Source organism: Echiichthys vipera, assembly GCF_963691815.1.
Source record: "Echiichthys vipera genome assembly, chromosome: 18".
NCBI lineage: Eukaryota > Metazoa > Chordata > Actinopteri > Perciformes > Trachinidae > Echiichthys > Echiichthys vipera.
In genome coordinates, this window is record NC_139843.1 from 26,632,855 (window position 1) to 26,646,616 (window position 13,762).

The window sequence follows — 13,762 nt, forward strand, 5'->3', positions numbered from 1 at the left end:
ACAGCTTTTAAAAGATGTCGAAACTAAATGATGATGTTAATACTGAATTGTCATTGTATATTGAAGTGTGTATTTAGAGTATTTTTTTACAGACTGAGCTTAAACTAATGCAGTCTAAAACCAAAACTAAAGTGGCATGAATAAGCTAAGCTCTAAATTATCATTGTGAAAAACCAACTAAAGCTTTTTGGCCAAATAATCCTGCAAGGCATCCTTAAAGATGTTCACAACATCAAATTATCATTACTGTATTCTATTATTAGAACAAAAAAAATCAAAAAAATCTCTTCTTGGACTTGTTTCTGAAACATCTAAAGTCCTGCCAGTCACTCCACAAGGTGGCATTTATTCATAATAATCCCACAGAACAAAAAAACATCATGAGCCTTATCAGTCTTTGGTTTATCATCGGGGAGCAGGAATCTGTTTAGTAAATTCTATATGAATATTTCCATTTGATTTTTATTGTCTAAAAAATTCATGGGCCAAACATTCTCTGGGGAAAATGAATATCCACAGAAAATGCCAGGAAATCCAGCATTAGTTTCTGAGCGATTGCGTCATGGCCAAATTGCTGGTTAATGTGAAAAAAAAATGTTGAACGAGTCACCAATTTATTAACAATTGCACTAAGGGACCACAAATAGTCATTCCAAATATGGACAGACTAACAGCTTAGCTTAGCAAAACCTCCTGTATAATTAGTTTTGGGTAGCAAAATTCTATTCAGCATCTTTTCCCTGAAATAGAAGGCTTGTATGTTGCATTACAAATCTGAATATAGATCAGGATTAAACAGATCTATCAATAATTTACCATTTTTTTTCTACATTGGGTCTTTGTTGTTGAAAGCCACAGCCTTCCTCTGATGAAAATTAGGCTTGTTCTTCTTTTGATTCCACTGGCACATCAAAATATCCCTGAAAGTTGTCCGGAAGGTCTTGTTACAGAGGGCATAGCACATGGGGTTGATTGTGCTATTAACATAACACAGCCAGTAACCCAGTGCCCAAAGAGTTTCTGGAATACAGTCCTGACAAAAAGTGTTGAGCAACACCATGATATTGTATGGTAACCATGTTGTGATGAAGACAAAGAGGATGGCACTGAGTGTCCGTGCTGCTTTCTTCTCATTTGCCTTTTTTTCATTCTTGCGCTTGTTGATCTCTGTCTTGGCCTTGGAGGCAAAGCGTTTGGCCATTGCTGCGTCTTTCATGGTGACGGCTGCGGGTGATTGGTCGGCAGGTGATGCGGTGACATCGTTTGATTGTAATCCTTTTCGACTTTTGTTGGATGATGATTGTTTATCTTTGTTGTTTTTCACCTTTCTAGATTTCTTACCATCTGGATAGATAGATAAATAGATGGATAGATAGAAAGATGAAAGATAGATAGATAGATAGATAGATGGATAGAAGGATGAAAGATACATAGATAGATAGATAGATAGATACATATATGGGTGGATAATAAATCATGTATATTTGTGTTATTTTTATGTATATCATGAACCACTGAGTAGGATTATATCCAACCTGTTTGAGGCCTTGATGGGTCTGCACCATCTTCATCCTCTGAACCTGACTGGTCTCCAGAGGCACCAACTTCATTGTTGTTAAAGCTGTCACAGCTGCTCTGCTCTGCTTCTCCCACCGTAGTAGTTGTGGTGTTGACGCTTCTTTTGGATGCATGGCGACCAGGCAAAAGTGTTGAAAATTGGAAGCAGGACCCCCCCCTGTTTCCCTTTCCTCCTGATATACTGGAATTGCCCTTGTCCTTCTCTGAAGTCAGCTGATTTAGTTCATGGCTGCTAGAGCTTTGAGAGCTCATTTGGCGCTGCATGGCGGAAGAATCCTTTCGGCTTTTAGTCACACCTTCTCCACCACCTCTTCCACTACCACTCCCTAGATTCTGAGCCTGGCTTGGGCTGTTACCTGACCCAGATGCCTTGAGACCTTGGAAATCTTTTGCACGCTTTTCTGTCTCCTGATAAATCTTCCAAAACAGGAATGCCATAATAGTTACCGGCAAGTAGAAAGCAGCGATAGCAGTGCAGAATGTAATGATTGGCTCAGAGAGGAACTGGATATAGCACTCGTTGGGCTGGACTGTCCGCTCACCCACAATATACTGCCAAAAAAGGATGGCTGGGGCCCAGAGAATGAAAGAGATGGACCAGGCTAATCCAATCATGGTCATGGCTCGCTTGGTTGTACGTTTGGCCCGGTATGTCAAAGGTCTAGTAACAGAGAAATATCTAAGGGAACACAGAAAGAAAGTAGGTAACTGTACACATACAGAGAAATTGTAAATGTTAGTAGTAGTAGTAGTAGTAGTAGTAATTGTTGCATTCATTTCTGCACTATTGTCCCAATCCGGCTGTTCAGTCTGAAGTAACAGCTTTTCAAAATACGATTTCCGGGTCCAAATGCTCCGTTGAAAAAAACAAAAAACAATGGCTGATCATGTGAACAATTACAATCACCTCTTTGGTCAGTTAGACATATTTTTCATCGATAAGAAAGAGGTAAAATGACAATTACGTTTGTTTTTTTTAAACTCAGATCTGTTCAAACAGCGGGGAACACAGCACAGTGGTGTTGCAGAAATACGAGGCTTGGACCAGCTTGGACCCGGAAATAGTATTTTGAAAGGGTGTTACGTTGCATCTTAACGGCCAGATAGAACCAGTTAAAGTCAGAGTCAGACATTTTAAAACAAAGGAATAAATATGTCCTGTTTCCCAAGTTATCAACATTACAACATATACCATCATGATACCATATGTAAATATACGTATGCTTTTAATGATTTGGATACTTTGATCAATTCAATATTAGAACACCCATCAGAAAATAGTTTATCAACAGAAACTATGATAAATTAGAGTATGTTCTGTTACCTGTCAAAGCTGATAACAAGTAGGTTCATGACCGAGGCGTTACTGGCCACATAGTCTATTGCAAGCCACAAGTCGCAGACCACTGGCCCAAGAGCCCACTGGTCCATGATGATGTAGGTGGTGTACAGGTTCATTGACAATGTGCCAATGGTTAGGTCAGCAAATGCTAGGCTGAGCAGGTAGTAGTTGTTCACTGTCTTCAGTGCCTTATTGACCTTGAATGACACCAACACTAGGATGTTGCCAACAACAGTGACAAGAGAAAGCGATCCAGTGAGGAAGACAATTATGATGACCTGAAGATGAAGAAGTAAGAAGACAATGAACCAAATATGGTAGTTAAGTTCACTACAAAGTACAAGATACTTAGATACAGATTTTGTTATCGTGTCTCAAAAACCCAAAACCTAACCCTACTCCCCTGGTTATTTTTGAAGCTAAGGTAGACAAAATGTTAAAATTCACAATATCAACACTGAGATAAGAAAAAAGGTTACAGGTCTATGAATAATCTTTGATAACAGAACAGTGTTTCTTTGTAGCCGAAAATGCAACGACACAGCAGTTGTTATTGTATTTACTATGGTTATGTCAAGACGATCGAAAAACACCTTTTTTTCTCCATTGTTCTTAAAAAGTTTTGCGTCCAAACGGACGCGGCACAAGAAATATCTGCGTCCACACGAAACCAGTGAAACCGACTAAAAACGCTGTAGTACACATGCCAGGCCTTCAGAACTGTTAGATATGTGACGGGTTAGAGGTCCGAGGTGGGGCGTTGACGGCAAAGTATGCAGTTCCGTCGTCCAGACAACAACACCATGGGGGGCGTTCTCAAATATTCCCACTCTGGGACCTGGTTACAAAAGATACCATTTTCAGGCTCCGATAATGCCAGCTGTGTGTGGATGGTCGGCCAAACCGATACTAAAGCTGTGTGGTTTCAGGAAAACACGCCAGAGTGTGGATGGGCCCTATGTGGACCTTGGCCAAATCAAACTGAACTTATCTAGATCACTTGATACCACCATACATTGGTAAAATATGCCTTTTAGGTGGGTTGCAGACCTCTGCTAGTAATAGATAAACCCCTGAATGCTTTTAAACCCTCAAGTGCCAGCAACCACAGCTCTTTTATGTCATGGTATGTAAGCCTGTGAATATTTGTATTTGTCCAGGTCATCGTTATCCCCAAACTAATTTCAGTCAAAAGCAACTAGACTTGGTTATTTGTCTAGAAAGATGTTTCACCTCTCATCCAAGAGGCTTCATCAGTTCATGTAAGCATCTGACCAGGCTGGTCCAACTAACTGGTGTGGAGATCCAGGTATTTAACCTCTCACAAGGCCACTGATGTCACTGAAGACCTTTGTGCTTCAAGTGCCAACAACTGTCGTGGAGTGACAGTTGTTGGTGGGAAGTTGGTTTCATGACTACCTGTCAGGAAGAACTCAATAAGTAGTTTCAAATTAGGTGTTGTTGGAGTTACTATAAGTGTCAAACAATTTTAGTCTGGGCCATCCTATTGTCACAATTTATATATTCAAATTAAAGTAATTTATGCCACTCACACTAAAATTTTTGGCAGATGATGATGTTTTATATGCCATATATCTTTTAATTTGGCTATGGGAAGTCTACAGTGAGCTTTTGGTGATTTTCATCTTCCTCTTCAGCTTGTTTCAATCGATGGATGATTTAAATGTAACCAGAGTTATGGAAGAACTTGTATAACCCAGAAAGACTCAATTCATTAATTAATTCAGACAAGTCTCATAGCTTTCCATAGATGTAAGGTTTATCTTGGAACACCAACTATAAGCTACTGGTTCAAATGAGCCATAAATTCCCTTGAGCTTTGGAGCAGACATGTGAAGGGCACAGCTAAATGTTTGTCTGGCTGAATATAATTCCTCGCTACTGAAGCCTTAGAATTTACACAGTGAGGTCACAAAACTACTCTGCCTGCTCTGTTCTAGAGTGCTCTCAACCTTCTCATGTCTGCACATTTAGATTTCAAAAACTGTAGTAAGCCATATGAGATCTATTACAAACCTAATAACATGTCTAAAATAAAAAATAAAAGTCCATTCATTGTATTAAAGGTAATGATAAAAGGTTAGAAGTAGAACTGTAAGGTTTTAGTAAAAACACAGCTGCTGTGTTACCTGCAAGATAGTATGTCCTCCTAATGGGTCAAAGTCCTGACCAAAATCCTGACTCCTGTTGAGTGGTGAATCAGTGAAGTTTCCTCCTTGCCATGAGACATGGCTGACATTATGCTGCTTCCACCCATCAACATTGTCAGATAATACGTCAAACTCCTGGTAAGAGCCACCTGAAGATGTGGAGAAATATATTTTTTAAAGTCACAATTTGACACGCCACGTCACACATTGTGTCTCATAGAATTTGTAGACGGTTACAAGGAACCTTCATCAGAGATATAAAAGTCTACAATTACCGTCTCAGAGAATATTAAATAATTGCACAAGTCTACAAATCTTTTATAGGCAGATTTGAAAAGCTCTACTGTCTACTCTGAGATACTTCTCAGATAAATCATAGAGAGCTCTTTAAATATATTGTGATTTTATGTATTTCATTTAATTTAGCTCTTTTTTGTTTTATTGATTGTATTGTCCGTTTAGTTTATTTTGTGTATTCTTACAATTTATAATTTTTCAACGTATTCTCATGAACAGGTTTGTATGATATCATACGAAAAGTTCTGCAAAAAAAATTGTATGATATCTACCGAAGCAGTGAACAGAACGGCAGTTCTGAATGGCTTGGACAGGGACACCAAGCCATCAGAACTACTGTTACGTGACCTATCCTAGCCTACAAAAGGTGAGGTTAGGGTTAGTAATGAAAACTACTTGGTTAGGATAAGAAAAAAGGTTGCAGTTTGGCTTAGTACGTCTGGGACACAAACAAAACGAACCCCGTAGCAAGGACATTAATCCTTGGGTGAAAGTCCTGTGTTTTGGGACCCATCCACCACCCCAACCTGCCTCCTTATGTGGAGATTCTCTGTCTTATACAACCTTGCCTGCTTTCAATACATGAAATACACAGGAAAGGAATACGTGGACAATACTGTTAATAATAATCCAGTGCATTGCTTTCTTCAGTTACAAAAACATGGAATACACACAAAATAAGAACAGAATTTAAAATGTGCACAAAACTTCACAAAATATTCTTTACTTATTTGCAGTTGCTTTAGTGTAGTGCAGTACCTAAGGGGGCAGGCTCAGCTACAATGGTGGTATCAGGCTGATCTCTCATACCAGGAGAACTGTTGGTAAGGAAGTGGATAGAATCAGAGCTGGAGGTCAGGTTCATGATGACCAATGGACATCTTGAAGAAAATAAAATAAAATAGAATGTGAGATGTAAAAATGAAGACCAAAGTTGTTTCTTAAATATTCAACAAAAGATTGAAGCTTTACAAATATGACATTGATATTAGACTCAGTTTTGAAGAGAGAACATGTTATCATTACTAAACAGATTGTGATTAAATCAAGCTGCAACCATCTGTGTTGTCTAGAAATGTACCAAATATGAGACACAGACAGAACAAATGTGGTTACACAACAAACAGAACTAAGAAACAATAGTTTTAATAAAACACAATTTTCCATTTAAAAGAACTGAATTGCAACTCCAATAAAGGCACTGTTCCTAAACCTTCTCCCAGTCCCTGCCACAGAAACGCCACCTATAGGGTACAACAGGGTCCTTCATCTTGTCTCTCCTCACACATTTGCACTTGGTACTAGAGAAAGATATATTTTAAAACATCAAGACTAGATTTAACGCCACTAACAGAGGACAGGGCAGATCAAGTCAGTGTAGGGCCTGATCAGATTGAGACTGAAAATCCTCAATAAACGTATCGTTTATCAAAGTCAAAGTCAAAGTCAGCTTTATTGTCAATTCTGCAATATGTTCCAGACATACAGAGGAATCAAAAATACGTTTTCTCTCCGACCCACAGTGCAATAGTACAATATATATATGTGTATATACCTATATATATATATATATATATACAATAATGTATGGTGCCCCTGTAGAAGGAGCATGTGATGGGAGGGGGGGCTCTTGCTCTGTTTAGTTTGCGTAGAGGTGCCGCTGGGACTTCTTGGCCAGTGATGCGGTCTTGATTGTTAGGAGAGGCCCTCACTGATGTGCATCCCCAGGAATTTGGTGCTGCTCACTCTCTCTACAGCCACACTGTTGATGGTCAGCTGGTGTATGGCCTCCAGTTTGTCAGGGTCTGGTCTGACCCCTGACTGGTCGATCAGATAACCCAAGTAGCGTAGCTGGTTCTGCCTAAGTGAGCATTTCTCCTTGTTGAGTTTCAACCCTGCCAACGAGACATGCTGCAGCACCTGCTCAAGTCCTGCATCATGTTGCTCCATTGAGGTTCCATAGATTAAGATGTCATCCGGGAAGACTGCCACGCCTTCCAGTCCTTCTAGAGTCTCCAGCATCTTCCAAATGCTGTTATGAATGTTGTCATCTTGTAGCTGTCTGGATGCAGAGGGATCTGCCAGAATCCACTGGCAGCATCATGGGAAGAAAACACAGTTGCACTGTTCAGCTTGGCTGTAATCTTGTCTGAGGTTGGTAGGATGTAGCGTTCTCTTTTGACTGACTTATTAAGTTTTGTCAGGTCCACGCAGATTTGTGCTGTGCCTGAACTGAACCCAGGAAATGAGAGGTCTGCTCAGCTCTCACAGTCTCTGTGACCTCATTCACTAACCTGCTGCGACATACTGTCGCCCAGTGTCCCATTCTACTGCGGTCAAGCCAGTGGACCCAGGTTTTTGCTGTACGTGTATATACTAGCCATTACGGTAATAGCGTCTTAGAACTGGTTTCAAAATGAAAGCATTTCTGGGGTACATACTCAAAGACGGCCAATAAAAGGAAATACTGTCGAAGGAAATGTACTAACGTTGTGATATGTACTTTTAAAATAAAAGCCCAACTAATTGACACATGTAAGCTAATGTCAATAGATTTTATTGGAATTTTGAACAATGGTCCATTTTCTGACACTATTTCAAAAACAGGGTTATATAACACTAACCCGTAGTGTCACCCAGGAAGTTTCAAGACATTCTGATGTGTAGTTTCAAAGTAAAAGCCCACCAAAGTTTAATTATGAGACATAGTACATATGATTTAGGATTACATTTTGAAGTAAACGCCCAGTTATCACTGACTAATTGCGTTTTAGGGTTATAGTTCATGACCCCCCCTAGGGTCACCCAGGAAGTTTCAAGACATTCTGATGTGTAGTATTTAAATAAAAGCCTACTAGAAAATCAAATATGGGACATAGTACATATGATTTTGGATTCCTTTTTAAAGGAAACCACCAGTTACCACTGACTAATTCCACTTCAGGGTTAAACTTCATGACTCCCTAGGGTCACCCAGGAAGTGTAAAGACATTTTGATGTGTTGTTTCAAATTAAAAGCCCACCAAATATTAAATTATGAGATATTACATATGAATTTGGATTCAATTTTAAAGGAAACGACAAGTTATCACTATCTAATTCTACTTCAGAATTATAGTTCATGACCCCCAAGGGTCACCCAGTAAGTGTCAAGACATTCTGATGTGTAGTTTCAAATAAAAAGCCCACCAAATGTTCAATTATGAGATATTATATCTGAATTTAGATTCACTTTTCAAGGAAATGCCCAGTTATCACTGACTAACTCCAGTCAGGGTTAAAGGTCATGACCCCACAGGGGTAGTGTAGTGTAGTTTCAAAATAAAAGCCTACTAGAAATTCAAATATGAGACATATTTCATATGATTTTGGATTACATTTTTGAAGGAAACGCTGACTAATTCCACTTTAGGGTTATAGTTCATGAGACCCCCCCCCCCAGGGTCACCCAGGAAGTTTCAAGACATTCTGATGTGTAGTTTCTAATTAAAAGCCCACCAAATGTTCGATTATGAGATATTATATCTGAATTTAGATTCAATTTTCAAGGAAATGCCAAGTTATCACTGACTAACTCTAGTCACGGTTAAAGGTCATGACCCCACAGGGTCACCCAGGAAGTTTCAAGACATTCTGATATGTAGTTTCAAAATAAAAGCCTATCAAATGTTCAATTATGGGATATTACATATGATTTTGGATTCAATTTTAAAGGAAACGCCCAGTTATTACCGACTCATTCTACTTCAGAGTTACAGTTAATGACCCCTAAGGGCCACGAAGGAAGTGTCAAGACATTCTGATGTGTAGTTTTAAAAATAAAAGCCTAGTAGAAATTCAAATATGAGACATATTTCATATGATTTTGGATTCAATTTTAAAGGAAACGCCCAGTTATCACTGACTAATTCCGCTACAGGGTTATAGTCCCTGACCCCCTAGGGTCACCCAGGAAATCTCAAGACATAATGATGTGTAGTTTCAAAGTAAAATTCCATCCAATTTTTAAATCATGAGCAATATTACATCTGAATTTTGATTCAATTTTAAAGGAAACGCCCAGTTATCCCTGACTAATTCCACTTCAGGGTTAAAGTTCATGACCCACTAGGGTCACCCAGGAAGTTTCAAGACATTCCGATATATGTTCCAACATGTTCTATGTAATATTCAGAATTCTAGTTGTGAAATCGAATTATAAATACTTCTGTTATGCATGACTTTAAAAGTAATTTTGAAAGGCTGTCACAGGGTAAAAATTATTACAATTAGTTATTACGGTTTGATTCCCCATTTTTCCAGGTTGCTGGCCCTATTCCTCCACCAAGTGGGCTTCATTGCTCTTCACATGTTTCTCCTGGTTTAAATATTTTAACCATGAACATTTTGCTTGTATGTATTCTTTTCCCTTTGTAGGATCACAGTGGATGATAATAATATGGTCTCGCTACATCCTACCTGAGGTTGGTAGGATGTAGCGTTCTCTTTTGACTGACTTATTAAGTTTTGTCAGGTCCACGCAGATTTGTGCTGTGCCTGAACTGAACCCAGCTCTCACAGTCTCTTTGACCTCATTCACTAACCTGCTGCGACATACTGTAGCCCAGTGTCCCATTCTACTGCGGTCAAACCAGTGGACCCAGGTTTTTGCTGTACGTGTATATACTAGCCATTACGGTAATAGCGTCTTAGAACTGGTTTCAAAATGAAAGCATTTCTGGGGTACATACTCAAAGACGGCCAATAAAAGAAAATACTGTCGAAGGAAATGTACTAACGTTGTGATATGTACTTTTAAAATAAAAGCCCAACTAATTGACACATGTAAGCTAATGTCAATAGATTTTATTGGACTTTTGAACAATGTTCCATTTTCTGACACTAATTTAAAAACAGGGTTATATAACACTAACCCGTAGTGTCACCCAGGAAGTTTCAAGACATTCTGATGTGTAGTTTCAAAGTAAAAGCCCACAAAAGTTTAATTATGAGACATAGTACATATGATTTAGGATTACATTTTGAAGTAAACGCCCAGTTATCACTGACTAATTGCGTTTTAGGGTTATAGTTCATGACCCCCCCTAGGGTCACCCAGGAAGTTTCAAGACATTCTGATGTGTAGTATTTAAATAAAAGCCTACTAGAAATTCAAATATGGGACATAGTACATATGATTTTGGATTCCTTTTTAAAGGAAACCACCAGTTATCACTGACTAATTCCACTTCAGGGTTAAACTTCATGACTCCCTAGGGTCACCCAGGAAGTGTAAAGACATTTTGATGTGTTGTTTCAAATTAAAAGCCCACCAAATATTAAATTATGAGATATTACATATGAATTTGGATTCAATTTTAAAGGAAACGACAAGTTATCACTATCTAATTCTACTTCAGAATTATAGTTCATGACCCCCAAGGGTCCCCCAGTAAGTGTCAAGACATTCTGATGTGTAGTTTCAAATAAAAAGCCCACCAAATGTTCAATTATGAGATATTATATCTGAATTTAGATTCACTTTTCAAGGAAATGCCCAGTTATCACTGACTAACTCCAGTCAGGGTTAAAGGTCATGACCCCACAGGGGTAGTGTAGTGTAGTTTCAAAATAAAAGCCTACTAGAAATTCAAATATGAGACATATTTCACATGATTTTGGATTTAATTTTTGAAGGAAACGCTGACTAATTCCACTTTAGGGTTATAGTTCATGACCCCCTATGGTCACCCAGGAAGTTTCAAGACATTCTGATGTGTAGTTTCAAATTAAAAGGCCACCAAATATTCAATTATGAGATATTACATATGATTTTCGATTAAATTTTAAAGGAAACGCCCAGTTATTACCGACTCATTCTACTTCAGAGTTACAGTTAATGACCTCTAAGGGCCACCCAGGAAGTGTCAAGACATTCTGATGTGTAGTTTTAAAAATAAAAGCCTAGTAGAAATTCAAATATGAGACATATTTCATATGATTTTGGATTCATTTTAAAGGAAACGCCCAGTTATCACTGACTAATTCCACTACAGGGTTATAGTCCCTGACCCCCTAGGGTCACCCAGGAAGTTTCAAGACATTCTGACGTGTAGTTTCAAAGTAAATGCCCACCAAAGTTTCAATTATGAGACATATTATATCTGAATTTAGATTCAATTTTAAAGGAAACGCCCACCACACCAGAGCGCCGCCCAGTTATCACTGACTAATTCCACATCAGGGTTATAGTTCATGACCCCCTAGGGTCATCCAGGAAATTTCAAGACATAATGATGTGTAGTTTCAAAGTAAAATTCCATCAAATTTTCAGGAATCCAAGTTCAGAGCCAGCTACATTACTCTACAGGCCAGCCCCATCTTTGCAGAAACCATTTAAGCCCACCAGGAGTTTCACCTCTGAACCTCTAGCTAGCGGTAAAGGGTCTTAATCCATTAACTTTGGTTCACCACTGTATTGTTCTACTTCGATGAAACAATCAAACAAGGGTTAACTTTATAAAAAAGATACATTATAGGATGATGTTACATTGTAGGCTCTTACAAAGCTAATTGTATTTTTTTTCTAAAAGCAAATATTATTTTTTCTCAGTTGGTTTATTTCTCAGATCAGAATTGAAACTCTCAAAACTACTTGTTCAATCTTCACATCATTGTGTCACTTATGCACATCAAAAAAGCAGTTTCTCATTTCTTCTAGCGAAGGGAAATGTGTGGATGAGAATTTGTGGTCAAACATACAGGAACGTCATGAAGGAAAACCACACTGTATTTCATACAGCACTGCATTGACAGTTTTCTCTGAGAAGATTCACATTTGTCATCAGAACTTTAGCCATAGTTTACATCAGAACACCCTCCAGAGTACACTGTTATTATGTAAACACGACCTGTCTTATCTGTACACAATGACACAAGGACGCATTCTGATGGCATTGACATGTTCATTGAAACAGATATTTAATTTTGAGAGATGAACTAAGTGGAGGTAACTATACAATATCAGTTACTTGCCAATTTTATTTTAATGAACTTGTTTCACTGATGTTTTATCACCACATATAAGGATGTCCAAAAGCTCAAATATTTTTATTCATAACTGGACTGACTGCATTTCAGTGGAAAGATGTTTTATTATTTTTTTAAATTCCTAGCTCCTTTTTTTTTTTAAACATTGATGTTTGTATTTATGTTTGAATAAAGACTTTCAGAATGATTTCACAAGATGTTTTTATTCAGTTTGGTCTCCAGTTTGTGGACAGATACATTTGTATACTACTATATAAACTCTACTTTCCTTTCGTTATCCACTGTGTGGCTGCAGGCACTGCTCCCAAGACAGTGCCTATCTCAGACAGAAAATGCCCGCAAGAAATACAAAATAAAATCCTATACTGACACGTCCCATGAAGCAATTATTTCCAGTGTAAACCTACCTTAATATCAAGCCAATCGAACACAAAAATATATTGAACGTGCTCTTGCTGATTTGTCTCAGAATTGAACATTTGGTAGGCTTTTACTTTGAAACTACACATCAGAATGTCTTGAAACCTGGTTGACCCTAGGGGGTCATGGACTTTATCCCTAAAGTGGAATTAGTCAGTGATAACAGGGTGTTTACTTTTAAAATTAATTCAACATCATATGTAATATCTCATAATTGAACATTTGGTGGGCTTTTACTTTGAAACTACACATCAGAGTGTCTTGAAACTTCCTGGGTGACCCTCAGGGGTCCTGACCTTTAACCCTGACATGGAATTCGTCAGTGATAACAGGGCGTTTCCTTTTAAATTTAATCCAAAATCAGATATAATATGTCTCATAATTGAAACTTTGGTGGGCTTTTACTTTGAAACTACACAACAGAATGTCTTGAAACTTCCTGGGTGACACTATGGGGTTGTGTTATATAACCCTGAAGTTGAATTAGTGTCTCAAAAACAGAGCATTGTTCAAAATTCCAATAAAATGTATCGGCATTAGCTTACATGTGTCAGTTAGTTGGGCTTTTATTTTGAAAGTACATATCACAACGTCCATATATTTCCTTTGACAATATTTTCTTTTATTGGCCGTCTTTCAGTTTGTACCCGAGGAATGCTTTTATTTTGAAACCAGTTCTAAGACGCTATTACCATAATGGCTAGTATATACATGTACGGTAAAAACCTGGGTCGGCTGGCTTGACTGTCGTTCACACAGTGTCGTCTAGCTTGACCACCTCCCCATTCTGTGACAGTTGTGGCAGGAAGCTCTTTCTGCGGGGCACTTCTCTATAATGCTGTGTTTTCCCACATTTGCCACATTTCTTCTCATTTCCCAACAATTTTCTATCCGTTGACTTCCCTTGTTGTCGCTGTTGTGGTTT

General features: G+C 38.3%; 1 protein-coding gene across 1 annotated transcript; it reads right to left on the minus strand.

Moving 5' to 3' along the window:
* Window positions 1-826: 826 nt before the first annotated feature.
* chrm3b (cholinergic receptor, muscarinic 3b) lies at window positions 827-6,253 on the minus strand (the record flags this gene model as incomplete). Its single annotated transcript, XM_083932383.1, has 5 exons — window positions 827-1,344; window positions 1,536-2,257; window positions 2,903-3,198; window positions 5,071-5,240; window positions 6,148-6,253. 5 exons carry the CDS (start codon window positions 6,251-6,253, stop codon window positions 827-829), a joined length of 1,812 nt encoding a protein of 603 aa, XP_083788509.1.
* Between the last annotated feature and the right edge of the window lie 7,509 nt (window positions 6,254-13,762).